This window comes from Echinops telfairi, unplaced genomic scaffold, assembly GCF_000313985.2.
Source record: "Echinops telfairi isolate 266 unplaced genomic scaffold, ASM31398v2 ScPeMD7_3533;HRSCAF=4204_0, whole genome shotgun sequence".
NCBI classification, from domain to species: Eukaryota; Metazoa; Chordata; class Mammalia; order Afrosoricida; family Tenrecidae; genus Echinops; species Echinops telfairi.
Genome location: NW_022107431.1, coordinates 7,349,320 through 7,370,330, shown reverse-complemented (window position 1 = coordinate 7,370,330; position 21,011 = coordinate 7,349,320). Strand labels below are relative to the sequence as shown.

The 21,011-nt window shown below is 55.7% G+C and overlaps 2 protein-coding genes and 1 pseudogene across 8 annotated transcripts in view; 1 reads left to right on the top strand and 2 right to left on the bottom strand.

The window, feature by feature from the left end:
- MAP3K4 (mitogen-activated protein kinase kinase kinase 4) overlaps nucleotides 1-13,266 on the top strand; it is a 102,761-nt gene extending 89,495 nt beyond the window's left edge. For all 4 annotated transcript variants that reach the window (XM_045294419.1, XM_045294417.1, XM_045294418.1 and 1 more), the window contains 8 exons: nucleotides 5,717-5,908; nucleotides 6,765-6,835; nucleotides 7,514-7,630; nucleotides 8,095-8,254; nucleotides 9,292-9,414; nucleotides 10,278-10,384; nucleotides 11,584-11,763; nucleotides 12,773-13,266. In XM_045294419.1, coding sequence (XP_045150354.1) covers nucleotides 5,717-5,908; nucleotides 6,765-6,835; nucleotides 7,514-7,630; nucleotides 8,095-8,254; nucleotides 9,292-9,414; nucleotides 10,278-10,384; nucleotides 11,584-11,763; nucleotides 12,773-12,793 — 971 coding nt within the window. In that variant the 3' untranslated portion in view covers nucleotides 12,794-13,266. The remainder of the gene's footprint in view (nucleotides 1-5,716; nucleotides 5,909-6,764; nucleotides 6,836-7,513; nucleotides 7,631-8,094; nucleotides 8,255-9,291; nucleotides 9,415-10,277; nucleotides 10,385-11,583; nucleotides 11,764-12,772) is intronic.
- LOC105978527 lies at nucleotides 751-2,014 on the bottom strand (annotated as a pseudogene).
- A 4,720-nt stretch (nucleotides 13,267-17,986) lies between the features above and the next one.
- Nucleotides 17,987-21,011, bottom strand: part of AGPAT4 (1-acylglycerol-3-phosphate O-acyltransferase 4) — a 70,305-nt gene continuing 67,280 nt past the window's right edge. For all 4 annotated transcript variants that reach the window (XM_045294704.1, XM_045294706.1, XM_004702090.2 and 1 more), the window contains 2 exons: nucleotides 20,202-20,400; nucleotides 17,987-18,391 (listed from right to left, as the gene is read on the bottom strand). In XM_045294704.1, the coding sequence (XP_045150639.1) occupies nucleotides 18,303-18,391; nucleotides 20,202-20,400 (288 nt within the window). In that variant the 3' untranslated portion in view covers nucleotides 17,987-18,302. The remainder of the gene's footprint in view (nucleotides 18,392-20,201; nucleotides 20,401-21,011) is intronic.

The window sequence follows — 21,011 nt, the reverse complement described above, 5'->3', positions numbered from 1 at the left end:
ATTTAGGGATGGGAATGGGTACTGTTTCTTATTGCACTAAATATGTCTGCAAAATTTTACCATGAGAAGAAAAGTAGATTAAAGTAATTCACTTGACATGAGGTTTTAAGTTATGAAAAGTTTAGTAGCAAACATTACCAATGCTGAGATAAGATTATTAAAAGCATTCATGGATAATTCACTTAAGTGTTTGCATGCCTAGGTTATTTTTTTAATGAAAAATTACCAAAATTTCATATTAGAAAAGGAGGCAATTATCTGATTCCACCAAGATCTGAGTACATTCTAAACCTTTCATTCAAGAGGGAAAAAAAAGGTTACAAACATTCATAACCCTACCAAATAGGAAGAAAAAGAAAATTAAGATTAGGACCAACATTTCAAGCCAACGATAAGTAGTAAAAATAAACCAGGCTGGAGACCCCCGCTAGGAGCCCTGGTGGCACCGTAGTTAAAAGGCTCAGCTGCTAACCGGAAGGTCAGCGGTCCGAACCCAGCAGCCGCTCTGTGGGAAGATAGGGCAGTCTCCTTAAGATCTACAGTTTTGGAAACCCTAGGGGGCAGTACTGCTAGGTCCTATAAAGGGAGCAATGCTTGGAGTCGACTTGTCGGCGTGGGTTTGGTTGCTTTGGTGAGACCTCTGTAAGTGATATGATTGTTTAAAGCCCCACAATTCATGCACTTCGTAAAGTGGGAGAAGGAACACTGCCCCTAAGCTTCCTAGCTGTGTGTGGGACCAAGCCAAAGCTGCTACAGGCCTGGTCGGTCGAAGTAGGACCGCAGGGTGCCTCGATGGAAGGTCCAGCAGTGGAAGCCTCCTCCAGGGAATTGGCGTGGCGGACGTTAACCTTAATGGTGCCGATACCCAGCTTTTCAAACATCTTTCGAATTGGGACTTCATCGGCATCCATCATAACCCGCTTTTCATCCAGCATTCAGACAGTCATGGAAAGCCATTCGGAAGCCGTCCAGAGTGGGTGGTCCTCTGGGAAGACTGGATTTGGAGGAGTCACTGTGGTACATCCTGCTTTCTTGAAAAGCTCCATCTGGTGACATGGTCTGTCGGGGTTGGAAAGCCCTAGGCCAGGTCTGATGATACTGAAGGTCGGATTGGGATCATTAAAGGAGAAGATACGCACTCTGTAGTCTGGGGCAAGATGCCTATGCGTCCATTCAATGCCCAGGTAGTTTGTAACCTAGCTTCTCTGAGCAAAGATACCTCTTCCAGCTCGATTGAAGTCAGCAGCGTCAGAGCATGGCTTGAATTCAGTTGTGACGCCTTTTCCTGAGCAGCCAACCTGTGCCTGTCTGCCACAGAATCCATGGCTCAGTCTTGGTCGTCGAGCTCATTGGCTGTGGTGGGTTTCGGCGCTGTTGTGTACTTGGCCCCGCCGTGGAAGTAGTCTCTGATGATTGACCGGTATGCGCGGTCTTCAGAGAAGCGCGTGCGCCATGCCGTGGGGGCTCAGTAATCTCGTTTCCCACAACGAGCAGGATGTCTCCAGCCATCACAGACTCGAGAGCAGGAGTTTTGTACTTCAAAGACCAGTCAATAGGGTCAGGTCTCCCCACTGTCACGCCTTCCATTTTCCAAATACTGCAAATTTCTTCCGTTTCAGCCACAGCCTTCTTCAAATGTTCTTTGGGAAAATAACACCCCCCCCCCCACCCCACACCCCCGCTTTTGGTAAACCGGCCAGTGCTTCTCATGTGTTGGTCTTCCCTTCCATGGTGAAGGGTGGAACACAAGCGTTCTCTGCTCTGCCCACTATCACTTCCTCTAAGGGGTCCCCTTCGTGGTAAGAGGAGATAGGGCAGTCCATGGGCAAAGGATCCATGGCCTTGTCTTCCGCTGCACAGGTGTTCCCGGGTGAAGCTGGAGCTGCCTGGGTGCTCTGGGAAGTTCGCTGCACCCATCCTGTTAGGGTTCTTCCAAGCCAAGACCTGATGTAGTGCACGGCCTCTGCACCCCTCTCCCGCCACACAGGCACCACACCCGCAGCATCGCCTCGCCTCGCGCCGGCCGGGTCCACAAGTCCAGAGTTCCTAGTGCTCGGCGTGTCCAGCCCTCCCGAGAGGGGCGCAGGCGGGCCATCTCGATCCCTCACTTTGTATCATGTAGGTTGCAGGTTGGGCTGCTAACCTCAAAGCCTGCAGTTCAAAATCACCAGCAGCTCCTCAGGAAAGAGACAGACAGGATTTCTGCTCCTGTAAAGAGTTAGTCTTGGAAATCCACAGGGACAGTTCCACCCTGTGCTATGGTGTCGCTAGGAGTCAGAGCCCACTCAGTGGCAATGAGGTCCTGCTTTTAGGAGTTCTTTTTTTTTTTCCCAATCATTTTATTAGGGGCTCATACAACTCTTTTCCACAATCCATACATGCATCAATTGTGTAAAGCACATTTGTACATTCATTGACCTCATCATTCTCAAAACATTTCCTCTCCACTTAAGCCCCTGGCATCAGCTCCTCATTTTCCCCCTCCCTCCCTGCTTCCCCCTCCCTCATGAACCCTTGATAATTTATAAATTATTATTTTGTCTAATCTTGCCCTGTCTAACGTCTCTCTTCTCCCACTTTTCTGTTGTCCGTCCTCCAAGGAGGAAGTTATAGGCAGATCCTTGTAATCATTTCCCCCTTTCCACGCCACCCTCCCTCCACCCTCCGGGTATTGCCACTCACACCACTGGTCCTGAAGGGATCATCCGCCCTGGATTCCCTGTGTTTCCGGTTCCTATCTGTACCAGTGTACATCCTCCGGTCTAGCCAGATTTGTAAGGTAGAATTGGGATCATGATGGGGGGGCGGGGCGCAGAGGAAGCATTTAGGAACTAGAGGAAAGTTTTCATTGTTACACTGCACCCTGCCTGGCTCGTCTCCTCCCTGCGACCTGTAAGGGGATGTCCAGTTCCCCACAGATGTGCCTTGGGTCACCACTCCACTCCCCCTCATTCACAGTAATATAATTTTTTGTTCTTTGATGCCTGATCCCTTCGGCACCTTGTGATTGCACAGGCTGGTGTGCTTCTTCCATGTGGGCGTTGTTGCTTCTGAGGAGCTCCTTACATGACATCACAAACCATGTGCTTTAGTGGACCAGAAACTTCTGGTTTTATTCACCTTTTTCCCCTGCGCAGCTTAACACACACCTCTGTGCTTAGGGCATCGTCCTCATATGTGAAATGATGGTTTATTTGGTATATTAAGAAGTTAAGGGAAAACACAACGATTTCATTGTACTGGAACCACAGGGCCCTTGGAAGCAGCAGTCAAGACATCAAGCTATTCTTGTGCTGGGCAGACCTGCTGCAAAAGACTGCCAGGTCTTTTAAGAAGCAGAGCTGTCACTGAGGATTGAGGTGCACCTCACCTGAGCGAGGAAAGACAGTTTCCCTTACATGCATTGGAAAGCTGGACCACCATGAAGTAGGAAGACCACAAAAGAAATGATGTGTTTGAATTGTGATGTTGCTGAAAAATATTGAAAGTACCATGAACTGCCAGAGGAACAAACATCTGTCTTGGAAGAAATACAGAGTGGTCCTTAGAAGCAAGAATGGCAAGACTTGTTCTCATGTACCTTCGACATGTTACTATCAGGAAGAACTGGCCGGTTCCTGGAAAAAGGCATCATGCTAGGGAAAGCAGAGGGTCCCCCCAAAAGAGGAGCCCCTTCACTGAGTTAGATTGGCCCAGTGGCTGCAACAGTGGGCTCAGATCATTAGGAGATGGTACAGGGCAGGGCAGTGTTTGTTCCGTGCTACACAGGGTCATGGGGGAACCCACTTGACGGCACCCAACAAAACCACGTCTTCAGTAACAGAACCCACGTCAAACCGCTAGGTGTCGGTGGGTTTGCCCCTCTGTGTAACGTGCGAACCACTGCCTGGCCCGCACTGTCCTCACACTCGGTGCTGTGTTTGAGTGTCGCAGCTGCGGTGTCCTTTGGCATCCTCCAGGCTCCTCCTCTTTCTCCCCGAGCCTCTATGCCACCCGCATGATGTCCTTTTCCAAGGACGGTTTCTTCCTGATCACACTTCCAAAGTACTAGAGACGAGGTCTTGCTAGCCGCGCCTCTGGCGCCGTCTGGCTGCACTCCTTCGAGACCGCTGTGTAGGGCCCTTCTCATGCTCCGACTGTGCCGCTGGCAGCCGTGACGGACGGGTGGTGGGCAGCTTTTCTAGCCGTGGGCCTGGTGGGTGGAAAAAGGAGTATCTTCAGTGGTTCACAAGTGCCCTGCTGTTTTCCAGGATCCCAGGGATTTGCGATGCTTCTCAGATCAAGCACTTGTGGCCACGTGCACGTGGGGCCTGGTCCCTATAGGGACAAGTTACAGTTTCACACCGACCTGTGTAAAGACCAGACAGTCTGAGACATTGTTAAGCTTAAAAACAAATGCATAACAAACAAACAAATGAATTTGCCTTTCCCAGAAATACTTGACACGTGAGTCCTTGACTCCATGTGTCCACCTGTGCAGTGTGAAGGGGGCTTGGTGTCGCATAGCAAGGTCCAGGGACAGACGGTCCCTTTTTGCAGGAAATGGTTGTCGCCAGAACCTGCAGTAAGAGCTCTGGGAATTACTCTTCTCAGATGAACTTTAGAATCATCCCATCCTCGGGGCGCTCTCTATCCCCCCAGGCCTAGATCGGGTTGCCCCTTAGCTCCTTGGGACCTGACCTGTATTGGGAACAGCAGCAGATACGGCAGCTCAAGTGTGGGTGGTCGCCCCTAGTGGCTGTCCAGTCCCTGTAATGAGAGCCGGTGCTGGGTCTGAGTGGCATGCAGTCAGGGTACGAGTGCTAGAGGCTACACTTGCTTATTTCGGAGGCTGTGCAGAGCGGCACTGCTTGCCGCGGGTCCCGGACGAGAGAGCCAGTGTCTGATGGGCAAAAGCTTGATCGTGACGACGGTCAGGTGCTGCTGTGCGTTCATGTGTGCCACGCACCAGGCCCGGTGCCCATGCCCATTGTTCCTGTGTCCTCCCTAGAGCTGTGGCACTCCAGCTTGCTGCTCCGGGTCCCACATCAGGAATTTGGTGGAGTTGGGACCCATGTGCCTGTTGTTGCCAAGCACCTGGACGGCACTGCATCCCAGCTGTCGGGTTCCAGAGCCGGGCTCTGGCCTCCACAGGGAGGGGGACTGTCCCCTTCTCATCCTCGGTGCCTTCCTAGAAGGGGGTGGCATCTGTCAGTCGAGCTGTATCCGGTGAGATGTGTTTACCAGGCACATCTGTCTGTTGCCTGCGGCTGCAGCACACAGGTCCATCCCAGAGTCTAGGTGTAGGGAGTGTAGTGCGGGCCTGCAGTGCCCTGGGAGGAGCGTGCGGTGAGCAAGCACGTAGGACTAGGTTTATGCAGGCAAGTAGCAGAATCAGGGTGTGTGTTTAGTGAGAACATTCTGGCAAAGAGAGTGGGTGGGAGAGGGGAGAAGGTGGAAGCAGGCAAGAGGAACAGGACTTGGGCGTGGAAAGCGTGATTCTTGCTTGGTCAGCACATGCGTGTGTGCACGTGTGTGATGGTGGTGGTGGTGGGTGGATGGCATGCTCTGCAGATGGGAGACTTCTATGGGCTCTACTTCACCTGCTTTGTATCCAGTCGGGATGGGTAGTGGCCAGGCCCGCTGTCATGGGTGCTCCTGTGTGTTGCTCAGACTGTTACATGCTAGAAAGCTTGTGACCATGGTGACGCACTCATGAGTTGACCTTTCCCGACAGACACTGCCTCTAGGCAAGGACCCATCGAAGCTATCCAGAAGTCAGTGCGATTGTTTGAGGAAAAGAGGTACCGTGAAATGCGGAGGAAGAATATCATCGGCCAAGTTTGTGATACCCCTAAGTCCTATGATAATGTTATGCACGTTGGCTTGAGGAAGGTCACCTTCAAGTGGCAAAGAGGAAACAAGATTGGTAAGGAAACGGCGCCCGAGGCAAGCTGGCCTCCATGTGCATGCCACTCACACTGCTCCCTGCCTGCTCTACCCGATTCTCCCTGTGGACCGATGGCAAAAGCACGTCCCTCTTTCCCCCAGGGGGCCTGGTGTCTTGGTGTCATTTGTGACATGCTTTCCAAGGGCAATAAGACCTGAGGGTTTTAGAAGGAATTCTCAGTAGCTCACCAGCCTGCACAGTCCACCTCAGCACGTCCTGGTGGAGAGCTGCAGGGACTTCTCACGTTCCTTGTCCTCCGTAACCCTGTACGCTGTGAACACTGTTCACAGAGCCTGGATACATCCTGACAGCAGAGCCACCTTTTTTTGCTACAGTAATGCCTAAAGCAGCAGTCTCCAGGTGAAGCTGCTTCTAGTCAGGTAATGGGCAGTTATGTGAAGGAGGAGACATGGCCGGCGCCCTCTCTCCTGGCCACCCTGAGGTCAGGCAGGCACACAGTGGAAAGTCCGAGCTTGGAAGGTCAGCTCCCGAGGCGAGCGCAGAGCAAAGGAGACCGTCCGGCATTCAGAAACTCCGCTGCTGCTGTCCCTCCGTTCAGCCCCTCGGCCCTGACCCTCCCTCAGCCCCTAGCTCTGACCTCCAGGAGCCCGGGGCTCTGTGCCCTGTCCCCTGCTCCCCAGCCTGAGGCAGAGATTGTCTGCAACTTCGTGTATTAGGTAGCACTGGGGAGGGGGTCCTGTGGGTCTGGTAGTCGTAGCAGGCTTCCTGGCAGAGACGAGCCCCGCCCTGCGTCATGGTGTTACTGTATGTCTGGGGAGGGGGCGTCCCTGGCCTTGGGGGGTTACAGAGCTGCCCATTCTTGTTGTGTTCACAGGGGAAGGGCAGTACGGGAAGGTCTACACCTGCATCAGCGTTGACACCGGGGAACTGATGGCCATGAAGGAGGTGAGTCACAGTCGAGGTGGGAGCCTCAGGGTGGCCAAGGCGCCAGCAGCCAGTGGCCTGAGTGCTGTCTGGGATGGGCCCCCAGGCTAGACCCCACTTGGTTGCATTGGGCAGCTGGCAGTGGCCTGGCAAGTCCCCTGAGGCAGCAGTTATTGTGTGGCCAGGGACCCTGGTGGCCCGGTGCTTTGAGCCATAGACTGAAGGGCCGGGAGTTGAAAGGCACCCCAGGGGAGGGGGAGCAGGCATGAAGAGCCAAGGCAGGAGGACCCCTGCTGCCTTAGCCGGCCAAGGAGTTTGGAGGTGTTTCTGTGTTTGTAAGCCTGGTCTTATCAGAGGCTCTGCAGAGAATCAGGGTGCAGAGGGCCGGTGCTGTGGGGTGCCCTGCCCGCCCTGGCTCCTGGCCCTGGCCCTCACCCTTCTCCCGTCTCACCAGGGTGAATGGACAAGTCCAGAGTAGTTGGGTCGGTCCATTTTCAGATGGGACAGTGACAACATTGGCAGTTATTTTGTCAGATACTCAGAATAGCCAGGTGCCACTCACTCACTCAGAACAACAAAGGACAGGCCGTTTCAGTCAGTGGTGTCGCCCTGGACCTGTGCGCAGCTCGTGTCTGGGCGGGTCCTGCGTCACTGGGCTCCGAGTCTGCCACACACACTTAACTGCCCCCCTCCTTGCAGATACGCTTCCAGCCCAATGACCACAAAACCATCAAGGAGACAGCCGACGAGCTGAAAATATTCGAGGGCATCAAGCACCCCAACCTGGTCCGGTACTTTGGTGTGGAGCTCCACAGAGTAAGCCGCCGTGGGTAGCGGGTCGCACTGCTCTGTGAGGTTCGGGGAGGGTGCTGCGGGGCCTCCTCCAACGGGGCTCTTCTCACTGTGAGGGGTAGACTAGTCCAAGCCCGCCACCCAAGCTCGGAGCCGACGTCCTGCCAGTGGGAGGGAGCGCCTTGTGCCGGCCCCTAGGAGCCATGGCTGCCTCGTGCTTGCTCCTGTCGCATTCAGAAGCCGTGCCCTGTGGGAGCGTGAGCTCCGGGCCACGCCAGATGTTGGTGGTTTTAAAAAACAGACCTGCAAATGGTATTTGAAGAGGACGTGTCTCCGTCCTGGTCCTGCCTGCTGGTCTGAGGTGGTGCAGCAGGCTGGGTCCGGGGGGGTGGGGGGGGCACCTTCCATCCATTTGCAGGCGATGCCCTCACCCCATGGGAGGCAGGGCCGTTGGGAGACGGTAAGCACAGGCCGTGTCTGCCCCCCAGGAAGAGATGTACATCTTCATGGAGTACTGCGACGAGGGCGCCCTGGAGGAGGTGTCGCGCCTTGGACTGCAGGAGCACGTCATCCGGCTGTACTCGAAGCAGATCACCATCGCCATCAACGTCCTCCACGAGCACGGGATCGTGCACCGTGACATCAAAGGTGAGAACACGCGTGTGGAAGCCGGCCTCGTCAGAATGAGGCCGCTCCTGTGTGGAAGCCAAGTCTGCACCCCAAGGCCACGCTGCTTCCAGGACATTCTTATCCATGCAGCTCCTGCTGCTGCCGCATGCTCTGAGCAGAGCTGCTCTTCTCTCTGTGCCCCTCCACCCCCACCTGACCCGGAGCTCCTCCCCAGGTCCCTGCCTTTGTGTCTGGGGCATGACTCAGAGGGATAGCATTTTGTTTCATCAGCCTGAGCCCACCCTGCGCATGTTGACTCTGGAACTGGCCTGAGGCCCAGGACTGGACCCTGTCAGGGCTGTCCAGGATTGCACCTGGATCAGCTTTGGTCTGTGTGTAGGAAATATCCATGAGTCATCCACAGCCTTGTGGGCGCCTGCCCGAGCACCGCGTTGCCCCTCTGCCCAGGCCGCGGCCTGCGACTCAGCGTCCGACCCAGGCCACTGCTGGTTTCCAGCTGCCCAGCAGAACCCACACCTGGCAACTCTGCGCCCAGTCTCTGTCCAGTGTCACGTTCATAAGACAAAGCACGGAAGCATCAGCATCAGTATATCTCGCTGACCAGTAAAGGCTGAACTGAAGGAGAGACGGTGGCATCAGTCGGACTCTAGAGTGCGGCCAGCTTGCAGCCTGTGGTAGAAGGCAGGCCTTCCCTGACAGACCAGCAAGGACCCAATGTCTACCAGGACTGGCTCGGCATGTGTGCAGATTGCAGACGTACGAAGTGCCAGAGCCACCTTCTCTTTCCTGGTCTGCTATGAACCCATGGGCAGCCTCTGCAGACCAGCTGTGAGTGCGCCGGTTCCAAGCTGCACACCGCCCTAGAGGGCCTCAGATACGTGGGGAGGCATGCGTGTTTCCTCTCGGCCTTTCCTGGTCATGCTTCCGACATGGGTGCCAAATGGCTGTGCTTTGTGTCATGAACACTTGTGAATCGCACTCGGGCGTCTTCGTCTCACCTCGCAGGGAAAGTTCCACGAAACTTGCACTTAAGGTCAGTGTTCGTGTCGTGCTAGGGGCCAATATCTTCCTGACGTCGTCGGGACTCATCAAGCTGGGAGACTTCGGGTGCTCAGTGAAGCTCAAGAACAATGCCCAGACCATGCCGGGCGAGGTGAACAGCACCCTGGGGACAGCAGGTAGGAGCCATTGGGCTGCTGGTACTGTCAGTGGGAGGGCTCCCTGCAGCAGTCCTCTGACCTCAGAGACCGGAAGCCGGCAAGGGCAGACTCTGGTCCTGAGCCACACTAGTCGGCACGCTGTCACTTTGAATCCCTGTGCCCTCATGCCCACTGCCACTGAGCTGGCCCTGTAGGCGGGAGCAGGACTGCCCTCGAGGGTTTCTGAGAACAGCCGGGGCCTTGAACCACTAACCTTGCAGTTTGCAGCCCCGGAGTTGACCCGCTGCCCCACTAGGACTCCTTTAAATATGTAAAACCAAAAACCATACTCAGCACCATGGGGTTGGTGCCGACTCACAGTGACCCTGAAGGACAGGGCAGAACTGCCCCTGTGGGTTTCCAAGAGTAACTCATCTTTTTCCCAAGGAGCAAGCTGGTGGTTTCAAACTGCTGACCTTGCAGTTAGCAGCCCAACGCATAACCACTACCTCAGGGTTCCTTTTAATCCTGTAATGGAGGGAGGAAATGCCGCTCTTTATTCTTCCCAGAAAAACTTGGGGTTTTTTTTTTGGTTGTTTGCATTGGGTTTATTAAAAGCCTAGTAGTTTAAATAATTATGATTAAATGGAGATTACATTTTTTAGCCATCTAGTGTTGTAACTTTATACCCTCCTTTGTAAGTGAAGGTTATACTTTTGTTGATGTCAGTTCATCCAAAATTGTCCCTTAAAGAGAGTTCTACCTTTATGCAATTGGACACCCGGCGTCAGGTTTCCCTGGTCTTGTACTAGATCACTTTTGCCTCTCCCCGATGGCTGCTTCTGAGGATGGTGAGGTGGGCGTCTGACTGTTGGACGCTCAGGGCTGGGTCTGACTTGCAGCTTACATGGCTCCTGAGGTCATCACCCGTGCCAAGGGGGAAGGACACGGACGAGCTGCCGACATCTGGAGCCTGGGCTGCGTGGTCATCGAGATGGTCACGGGGAAGGTGAGGCGAGCTCCGTGCAAGCACATGCACACTCACGCCCACACACACTCACACAGAGGCATGAGCACACACTCCACACACCAGGCACACCTCCTCCACGGAGAGAAGAGGTTGAAGAGTGAAGGAGACCTGCCCAAAGATACCATGACGTGTTCTCCTCAGCGAGAGACGGACAGAAGGAGAAACGCGTGCAGAGGTTTAACCGCCTCGCATTGCAACACGGAGAAGCGAACGTTGATAGATCAGAAACACGGACGGGATCAGCCTCTCTGCTCATCAGATTGTGCATTTGAAGTGAAACGTTTACTTTCCTTAGTGTATGAGTGACACTGTAGATGGGAATTCCGAATGGGGGGAGGGTCTCAGAGATTTCTGTCTGCTGAAGAGGTAGAGGTGGGCCCACGGGCGACAGATGTCTTTGTAAACACTAAGGACGTTCAGAGATCTCCTGCGTGCCTGGGTCAGAAACACGTTAGACAGCTGCTTACACGCTGTGCGGTGCAGTTGCTGAAACAACAGGCTCACCGGGTCCTTGGGGCAGTGATCTGACCCTTAGCAGCCCCAGTGACTGTGCTTGTGCAGCGTATTCCCTGGAAGCCACTGAGTTTGAACCGCCAACCCTTCGATGTTGCACCAGTGGGGTTCCTTTGCAGAACTTGGAGCAGATCTTCCCTCTGTGTGCAAGTAGACAGGTGCCGCAGGGGCCATGCTGTGTGAGGGAAGGCACACAGCGCTGCATGTCACAGCCTGCACAGGGGTCCCAACCAGAGCACCCTTCAAGGCTCAGCACACCTGTGGCCAATCCAGAGGACGCTCACCGCTCCGTTACTCCTGTCGCACACTCTCATGCGCTCCACTTGTCATTTACATCATTTACATGAGGATGACTTCTGGGGAGTGCGGGCTGGTACAACATCCACAACAGTGCTGACCATCCACTTGTGTGAGTGCTTATGGTGCATAGCCACTCCGACCCGGTTAACTGCTGGCTGTGGCTACAGGGACCACACTCTAGTCTGGGGATTGAGTGTCTAGAACCATGTAACTCACAGAGCCGGGAATCTTTCCAGTCTGACCCTTGAAGAAAACCTGTCCTGTCTTCTTGCCAGAGAGAGAGAGAGAGAGAGCGCGAGCGAGTGCATATGCTTGCGTGGGTGCTCTGCCGGCCATGTCGGACTGAGCTTTTGTCTGTCTTCTAGAGACCCTGGCACGAGTATGAACACAACTTTCAGATCATGTATAAAGTGGGGATGGGGCACAAGCCACCCATCCCTGAGAAACTGAGTCCCGAAGGAAAGGACTTCCTTTCCCACTGCCTGGAAAGTGACCCAAAGATGAGGTGGACGGCCAGCCAGCTCCTCGACCACTCCTTCGTCAAGGTTTGTTGGAGGTCGAGAGTCCTGCCACCACGGCCAGGTTCTGGGTGGCAGCTGGCACGGAGGGTGTTTGAAACGTGGATATTAAAACTCTCTGAAATGGGAAGACGCTAAATGTGCATGTTCCATTGGGGACAGGGAATCGTTAATGGGATTTTAAGTTAGGACGGAGTAGTTTCTACTCTGGGGAGTATGGATTGGGGGGCAGGAAGGGACAAGCCAGTCCTGACTCAGCGTTCTGCCCAGCCCTGTGATGGTGTCACTTTGCAGTCCTGGAGGGAGACTTAAGGTGGTTTGTGGCCTGGGCAGGAGGGAGGGCCTGAGCTGGCCTGAGTGTGGTTGGGAGGGGGGGTGGGGGGGCAGGCTGCATGCAGGAGAAACCTTGAAACCTACAAGGCTGGTGGGGCGGGGCGCGTCTGGGCCTGCGGCGCTGTGAGGATGTGTGTGCTGGCAGCTGGAGAGCGTTGGGGAGGCTGCTGGCACTGCTGGCACTGGAAGGGGTAGGTAGATGAGTGGAGCACAGTACTGGGGAGCTGGGGGCCGCAACCAGACTGATGAGTGGCAGGGGATACAGCTGGCGAAGTCAGATGGTTCTGTCTCCGAGCAAGGTGCCAAGGTCAGCTGGCTTTCTCTGAAAGTGGGCTGTGTGGAGTGTTGCGAACATAGGCTGGGGCTGGGGCTGCAGGGCGCAAGAGGGCCTGGTGAGGAGCACTTGCTGGGCCTCCTGCAGGGTCCTCTCCACACAGATTTCTCCTGAGAAGCCTCTTTTTGGGGGAGGGGAGTTCAGGGACAAGCCCCCGACATGCTTCAGAGCTGTTTGGATTTGTCACCACACACCATTGGGCTTGCTTTGGGGACGTGTGCCAGTGACATCATGGCCTGTCGGGGTGAGATCCCTGCTCAGTGTGGTGCCTCACCCCCACCCCCAACCCCCAGGTGCTGGGTTGGTGTGGCTGTGCGCTCTGTTGCCACTCCCCCAGCCCCAGGCTCAGCTCCCTCCTGCCTCCCGCAGGTTTGCACAGATGAAGAATGAAGCGAATCGGCATGGGCCTGGTGGTGTGTGTTCTCGCAATCACTACTGTAATACTGATATGAAGACTGTGCTGAGAGGCAGCGTACGCCTTTGTGACCTTCCAGGACTGGAGTCTGCGTGGTGGCCGGTGGCGTCACCTCTCCTGCTGCTGCTCCTGGCTGAGGGTGTCCTCAAGGTCCAAGAAGCTGCATGTTAAGTGCCATTACTACTGTACCTGGACCACCGCCTTGTCCAGTTCTCGTGGGACGAGAGCTGTGCCATCAGTGTGGTGTTTTTTGACTGTCTGAGGCTCAAAAGAAGTTGTAGTGTTACCAGGCGAACGTCCTGGGCTGGTGTTTTATCTCCGGTTTGTCGAGTGCACTGACTGAACCTTCCCCTGCCTCCTCCTTGGCGAGCTTCAGATTATGCAAAAGGTCGATTAATGAAATTTAAGAAAAGGGTTCTTTTTTCAATAAATGGTTTATTTTAGGAAAGCTTGGTGATGCTGTCTTCCAGTGCGCACCACACCTGGGTGCTGTGGGATGGGTCCTCCTGGCTCCACAGAGCGCCCAGGACCAGTGCTCCAGTGGCTCCTCTTCTCGGGAAGGACACCGTGCTGACGACGTGAGGTGCCCTCCCCTCTGCGGTTCTTCTCACACCTGCTCAGGCGCAGTTCATCTATCAACTAAACTGCAGAGGGGAAGGGAGCATGTCCCCCCAGAATGAAGCGCCTGTATGTACCTCTGACTTTTTCTGAAGCCTGTCTGCTCTCCAGCACATGCCAGCCCGCCTGCCCAGGAAAGCACTGTGCGCGGAATGGTGTGATCTAGAACGTGTAAGTGGTGTGGTTCCCGGGCTTTGCATGTGTGGTACGTGGTTGCTGTTGTCCCCAAATCAACGTCTCCCCCATCTGTCTGCAGTCCTCCCTCCCTCGCCAAGGGCTGGGCTTTCTGCCCTAGACTTGCCTGTTCTGGGGCTTCGTGGAAACAGTGGCACAACTCGGCTTCTTCCATGTGTTGTTGTCAAGACCCACGGAGTCCATTCCCGCCCGTGACCCTGGCGTGACAGAACACCACTGTGCAGGCCTGGGCCTCATTGCTGAGTTTGAACCCCCTGCCGTGGAGTCAACGACCACCCCCAGGGGTTCTGAAACTGACTCTTGACGGAACTAGAAAGCGTCACTTTACCCCCAAGGAGTGACTGGGGGATTCCAATGGCTGACCTCGTAGCAGCCAGTTGCCCTGAGGTTTACAGAAGGAGCTGGCCCCCAAGGGGAGGGTGCCTGCCGTCTGGACCCCTATTAGAGGGCTCTTAGGGGGCTGCATGGGCAGGGACAGATCAGCTAGTGTCCGCGGCAGAGCATGGACAGCTCGTGTGCGGCCCTGGTGGATGTATAAAAGCTCAACGGGGGCAGGTTGAGAGATGGCAGGCTTTCTCCGCCCAGTGTTCCAGGATGATGGCCCTCAAATGCTTCCACACCTGCTCCCACAGGGTGCTGCTTATGGCCGTAGTGCTTGCATGTGGTCATCTGTACCTGCGCTAGGCTCAGGCAGTACTCCATCACCTTGACGAAGCCAGGTGGCCATGAGCCCATGTATCACCACCAAGCTTCCCGCAGTCACCTCAGAGAAGCCGGGCAGCGGGTCACCGGGAAGAAGTCAGGCCATGGGCTGCGGAGGCCTCCTCTGCCTGGGACCCAGCTGGCAGAGCTGGGTCCTTGTCTGGGCTTCAGGGACCTCAGGTTAAGGAAAGGGAAAGGTGGGCAGGGCTATGGTGTGGCGCCTCAGCAGGTGGCAGGGTAGGCCACTGTCCAGTGCTGGCTGGTGGCACCTGAGGGTGCTGTGTGCTTGGCCTGAGACCCTCCAGCCCCAGGGTCTTAGCAGCTGCCTGATCCAGCCCTCTTCGGCCTGACTGGCAGGTAGCCTTGCCAACACTGTGCCTCCACAGGACTGTGTGGAACATGGCGGGGACAGTGGAGGCTGTCAGGGCCTGGCTCTGCCAGGGTCGGCACGGGCCTTTTTCTTCTATCCCTGTTTCCCCTACTGAACCGTGGACTGGGCTCCCGGGAAGGGCCCATGCATGCCCACCACAGGGCCCTCGCCAGCAGCCGGCGGTGGGTGATTTGTTTCCCTTCCAAACAGGACTACACTCTGGATCTGAAGTCCCCTGCTGCTCTCCTCAGGGTGGGGGGTGGTGGTGCTGAGCCCACTAGGGCCTCTCCGAGTCAAGCTTTGCTTTTTATAACAAGAGGGCCTGGAGGGCGGGAACTCATGTGAAAGTGGTATCTTACCGAGTGAAAAGCATTATGGAGATACTGTCCAGAGAGAAAATGTAGGTGTTTAATAAATATACTGGAGTCCATGTGCTCATGGACTTCGGAGGGTTGGCAGGAGCCCTGCTGCCTGCCTTCCCTTGATGCCCCGGGGGCTTCTTTTAGCCTAACGGCCCCTGGAACAGGGGCCTAGTTTTGCTCCAGGAAAGGGAGGCGCTGACACTGCATTATTGGGTGCTGTGGCCCCGCCCAGGCACAGCCTTGGTTGTCATTAGCAGCCATCGAGTGGGTTCTGGCCCATAGCAACCCTGCGCACAGATGAAACATTCCTGCACCATCCTTGAAGTCGCTCCTATGCCTGAGTTCATTGCCGCAGCCACGGGGTCACTCTGACTTGTTGGAGGCCTGCTTTGGCTCCATGGCTGTAAATCTTTACAGGAGCAGAACGCTGACCAGTGGAGTCGAACTTCTGCCAACAGGTAACCCAGTACACCCCCCTCCCCACAGCTCTTGGGGGGTGGGGGGGCATGGAAGCCTAGCTTTCATGGTTGAGACTGCCCTGGTTTCACTGGGGGGTGTCAGAACCTTGGTTTGGGTCACAGCATGTGAAGAACCGGTTATCCTGGCTGGTGTCTGCCTATTGTGCCAGGTCATGACCCAGACTCCAGGTGCTGGACAGGGAGGCCATGCCAACGCCTGTCAGTAGGATGCCTTTATTTTATTCTGTGGACAACACTTGGAGCACACTGCAGTGGGGAGTGGCCCCTGGCACCTGACAGGACAGCAAGGGTTGTTGTTTAGGAGGGAGCCTTTCTACCGGCCCCAGGGACGAAGGCGAGGCCTCACTGCCAGCCAGACTTAGCAGAATGGTGGCTGGCACGCTGGAGCTCTTGCGGTGGCACTAGTTACATTCCAGACAGCCCAGCCTCTGGGAGCTCTGTCCACCCAGAGTAGACTTCTCACTGTGTCTGGACACCTGGGCAAACGCTCCACAGAGCTGGCAGGGCCTCTAGTTTATAGGGGGAAGAGGTGTGCTACACAGTGTTGTCTGTTACCCTTCCTCTGCTTTGTCCTCAGCAAAGCCCATTGTGTTTGCTCTAGTACTAAGCAGACCACTGCTCTGTTCACTGGGCTTGGGGGCACCTAGGACCCATTTGGGTCTGTCACACTTGCTTTTCAACGTTCGGGCTAGTTTAAACAATGGGGATGGGACTTCACATTCAAGGGACTATCTTTCTAGTTCACTTATGGAAATATTAGAGACTTATAAAAAATTTTTAGACCATCATCCACTATTATTATTATAATAAACTTCTCCATGCAGAGACTAAAGTATTCAAGGGCAATTCCATGATTGCTCTGTGGTCATGTGAACATCTCCAAGGTGCACGTGGTGTTCTGAGGGCCTATCCTGAGAACACTTGGCAGTGATGGAGCCCCAGCTGCAGGTGGTAACAGGAAGTCTGGACCCGGCTTCCTGAGACACTGCCCAACCATCTGTCTCAAAGGTACTGCCCGGGCATGGACCATGGCCCCAGACCCAAAGTGACCCTGAGTTGTTGGCCGAGTGAGAATGTGTGTTTGTCACACTGAGCAGACACTGGACAGACAGGAGGTAGAGCGTGCAGTTTATGGTGCGTTGCCAGGCGGGGCTCAAAGCTGCAAGTTTTCCATTTTGAGGAAAAGAAATACCCTGGGAGCCAAAATAGTTCTTTGCTGAAGTGACAGTGCCTCCTGGGGGGATGGGAGAGTGACCAGGATACCAAGGCCTGGCTCTGCATTAGGCTAAGGGGAGGCTTCCTCGTGGTTGGGCTGAGAAGGAGCCTCTGCCCAGTGTCCCCGTCTCTGCTGGCCAAGAAGATTCCAGAGCACTTGGCCCCCAAGCCACTCGGCTGCTGCCCTTTTTCTTGGCCAGCTTGTTGTGTTTGGATTGGGGGCCATAAGAAAAGGAGACGATGTCTGCAGTCCACTCTGAGGAGGAGGCCTGTGATCTGAGCAGCAGGCTTCCCACTGCACGGACTGGGCAGCGAAAAAACAGCTGAGAGCTCCCCTTTGAGCGCTTCTAAGACGGGGCACCGGCTCTCCCTGGCTGCAACCAGAGCGCCGGCGGACAAGTAGGGTCGGGCCTGCGCACACAGGGGCCACCTCAACACAGAGGACCCCAACTTTCTCAACGCGGAGGGCTTCCACCGTCCCTAAGCTGGTCATTGGTGCGTCTACAGTTACCGGCTCGCCGAGGAACGTGGGCACGGAGAACACGCCTCTCAGGAGCCCGTGGCCGGTGTGTTCTGGCCCCGTGTCCCCGCTGGAGCGCAGGGTCCTGCATGGTCTCCTTGGGAAATACGGAGTAGCACTGGGTGTCGGGCCGAGGCCGGGCCAGTGCGCAGGATTCCCCCGTATTGGCTGGATCCAGAGCGCGCTAGATTCCGAAACGCAGGCTCTACCGTGGTTTCCTGCTTCCGGAGGCCATGAGAAGCCGCAGGGCTGGGCATCCTCCCCGGAGGAGGGTGTCTGCGCGCACAGAGCCCACTGCGGCAGGGCCGTCTCCGCGGGGTGGGGGTGGGGTGCGCTTAAGATCCTGTCTTCAGGGCGCTGGGCGTCCTCCGGCATCAGCGGCGGGCATTGGGCAAGGCCGGGCTGAGGCAGCGCAGGTGGCCATCCTCCGGGCACTTGTCCCGCACCCAGTCGTCCCTACCATCTCCTCTAAACTGCTGGTGCCCCCCACCCGGGGCCACCCCCTGAAAACGGGCGCGCCCCCAGCGTGCACACAGATGAGCCAGACAGAGACTTTAATGATGTGTGGAGGCATCGTTTCCTCGTCGTTGTCGTTGTCCCCACAGTGAACTCCTTGAGCTCCGTCACTCACGGTCACAGGAACGCAGCACCGAGGCGAGAGGGACCCGTCCCCCTCCGCGCCCGCCCCCTGCCCCCGATCCCCTCCGGGTTGCACATCCCGCACGCAGGAGCACACACGGGCACGCACACCGTACAGGCACCCATGGACGCACGTGCACCTGAGTGCACGGGCACACGCACGCACGCACCCACGCAGGAAAGGGACGGAAAGCAAAACCCAGGACCGCAAGTGGGGACAAAAGATGGCCACATTCTGCCCCTCCAGCTGTGAGGCCAAACTCCCTGCTGAGGTCCGCCGCCACTCTTGGCGGCAGCTGCCCGGCCGTGTCACCACGCCTGACGAGCGGAGCCACTCGCAGTCACCAGTCCCCAAGGTCCTCGTGGAGCCGGGCACCTGGTGCGTCATGGTCTTGGCTTGCTGTCGCCGTGGCCGTAGGCGGAGCCCTTGTCGATCTCAGTCACGCCGATCATCCAGCGCATGCCCACGGACGCTGTGGCAACGGGAGGAGGGGAAGAGCGGCGGGTGTCAGGCGCCTGCGGGGCCGTGGGCCCGGCGTCCCTGTCACCCCAGCTCTGCGTGAAGATAAACAGGACACAGGAAATGCCCTCCGCTCCCTCCTACAGCCCCCGGGGCTCAGGACTCCCTGAACGCCCGGGCACCGCACTGTGCAAGAGGTGCATGCCTAGCTGGCGCCCGGCATGCGCCCAGGTTAATAGTGCCAGTGTCTGAGCAATACGGGGCCTGCCTCACTGCCGGTTACCCCCAACAGCCAGAGGCAGCCGGCTCACGGTTAACCAGTAAGCAGCTGGATATCGGTGCCCAGAGCCCAGAACCGACAGCTCCGGCTGTTTCCTCTGGGCAGGAGACAGGCTCTTTGTCCCACTGCACTCAGCATCTACCACAGTGGCTGGCAGGGAGACAGTCTAGACTGTGAATGTTCCAGCATGAGGTAGGGGTATAGTCTCAGGAAATCAAGTTCACAAAGACAATGTGAGTCGCCATCTAAGGGGCAGCGATTGGTCTCTCCTCACCCAGAGGAGAAGGATGATGCAAGGTAAGAGACATAAGGAGACCATTTGTCCAAAGGATTAATGAACCCTCTGAATCCCAGCCTTCAAAACCCGAGACCAGAAGAACCACTGCCCACCATTCTGAGAGGGGTCACAATGGGAGGGCCCGGGCAGAATGGAAGAAAAATGTGGAATAAAACTCAAACAAAAACAACCGACCAGGCTCAATGGCCTGATAGAGACAGGCGGAATCCCCTAAACCTGAGGTCAGCAAATTTTGGGGATGGAAGAGCCGATCCTGTCCCTAACAACAATTTTAAAATTATTCTACAGCCATAAATACATTACAAACGAAATCACATTCTCTGAATAATATCCTTAAAAATGCTCCAGTTTTACTTCTGAGTCACGTCTATACTGAAAGAGCCATATGGCTTCGTGGGCCGCAGCTTGCCGACTAACGCCTGCCTTAGACTATGGCCCATAGACCCCCCTCCAGGGGAGTTCAACTTTCGGCCAGACAATCCTGTAAGATGAACAGTAACCCTAGGGAGACACAGAGCCCTTAGAAAAACCAAGCGAATGAGCAAAGGGAAGCGTTTGCCCAGGGAGAAGGCAGGTGAAGGATGGAAGGAAGCAGGAAGGGGCAAGAATGCGCTTAGCCTTATGAAGATTGAAATGAACATGACGAATCAAAATGTGTAGGACTTGCTGAACGGAAAAGCAATTTGCTCTGGGAACTTCTCCTCAAATCACAATAAAAAGTGTTTTTCTTTTTTAAAATGGGTTAGTGGTTAAATGAAAGCTTCCCAACATCTCAAAACGTTGACCTTGAAGTCTATAAACTACCCCTCAGACGTCAGAGGAAACGAGGGGTGAGTAGGTGCGGGAATCAGCCGGTGCATCCCATTAGTCATGTAGAGATGGCACACTTCTTGGGGAACAAGCAGCTGCCCAACAGGAGGCCTCCCTCCTGAGGGGGTCGGGAGGGGGTCCTTAGTAGAGATGTTCTGGACCACATAGAGAATAAAGGTGAGGAGGAGGTAGGGGCTGCAGCCCTCCAGGGCTGGCACCAGGAGAGGGTTGGTTTACTAGCAGATGAGCCAAGGGACGGGGACAGACAGAGGGCCCTGCCACTGGGGAATGAGCAGTGGCTGCAGTGCCACCTGAGGACAGGGGTGCATTCGACACGCATCTGCCCTGCTCCCAGAATCCAGGTTGTCCTTTCTATAGACATAGAAGCCTGGCCTGAGTTGACCCCAGTTCTGACCCCTCCTGCTCTCCACTTACCCACGAAGAAGACGAGGACGAGACTAGCCAGCGTCAGAGAGGATCCACTGCTGACCATGTTGATCAGGAAGCGGAAGAAGGGATAGAGCAGCAGGGAGGCCCAGAAGAGCCAGTTGAGCAGTGTCCAGGGCCGCCGAGGCGGCACCATGGGTGTCTCCGGGAAGACGCCCTTCTGGTAGTACTCCTCCTGGAAGGCATCCTGGGGGACAGAGAAGGGACTCTGGAGCCCAAGCTGCCAGCAGTATGGGCGCGTGTGGTCAGGCCTCCTCAAGGACTGGTCCCCGAACCCATGAAGGTGGGGTGACACAGGACGGGCAGAAAAACGCGGAAAGGTTGTGACTTCCTTCTGTCCTCCACACTCAGTAGTTTCATGCCGTTCGCTCTATGCCGCCCCACGCCCTTTTCAAAATACTCCAAAGTATTCTTTTCCCTCTCCCCACCCAAGTGGAGCGCCAGCTCAGGAGGCTAACCGCTGTGTGGGCGGCCACAGCTGCTAAGTGTGTGGGGTCTATCCCCCCAATCTTAGCGCCCCCAGGTGACCGAGACCTGCCCCAAACCTAGGGTTTCCTGGGCGTCCATCTTTATAGACCCAAAGCCCCAGTGAGGCAGGGGTTTAGCTATCATCCTGCACAACGAAAGGTAGGCGGTTTAAAACCCCCAGCTACTACGCAGGAGACTGTTGGTTTCTGGAAAGAATTACAGCCCTAGAAACCCCACAGAGCAGGGCTGCATGGTCCAGTAGGGTCACTGGGAGCTGGAATCAGCTCAGTGGGTATGGGGCTGGTTTGATTTCCAGACTTTACAGTAGAC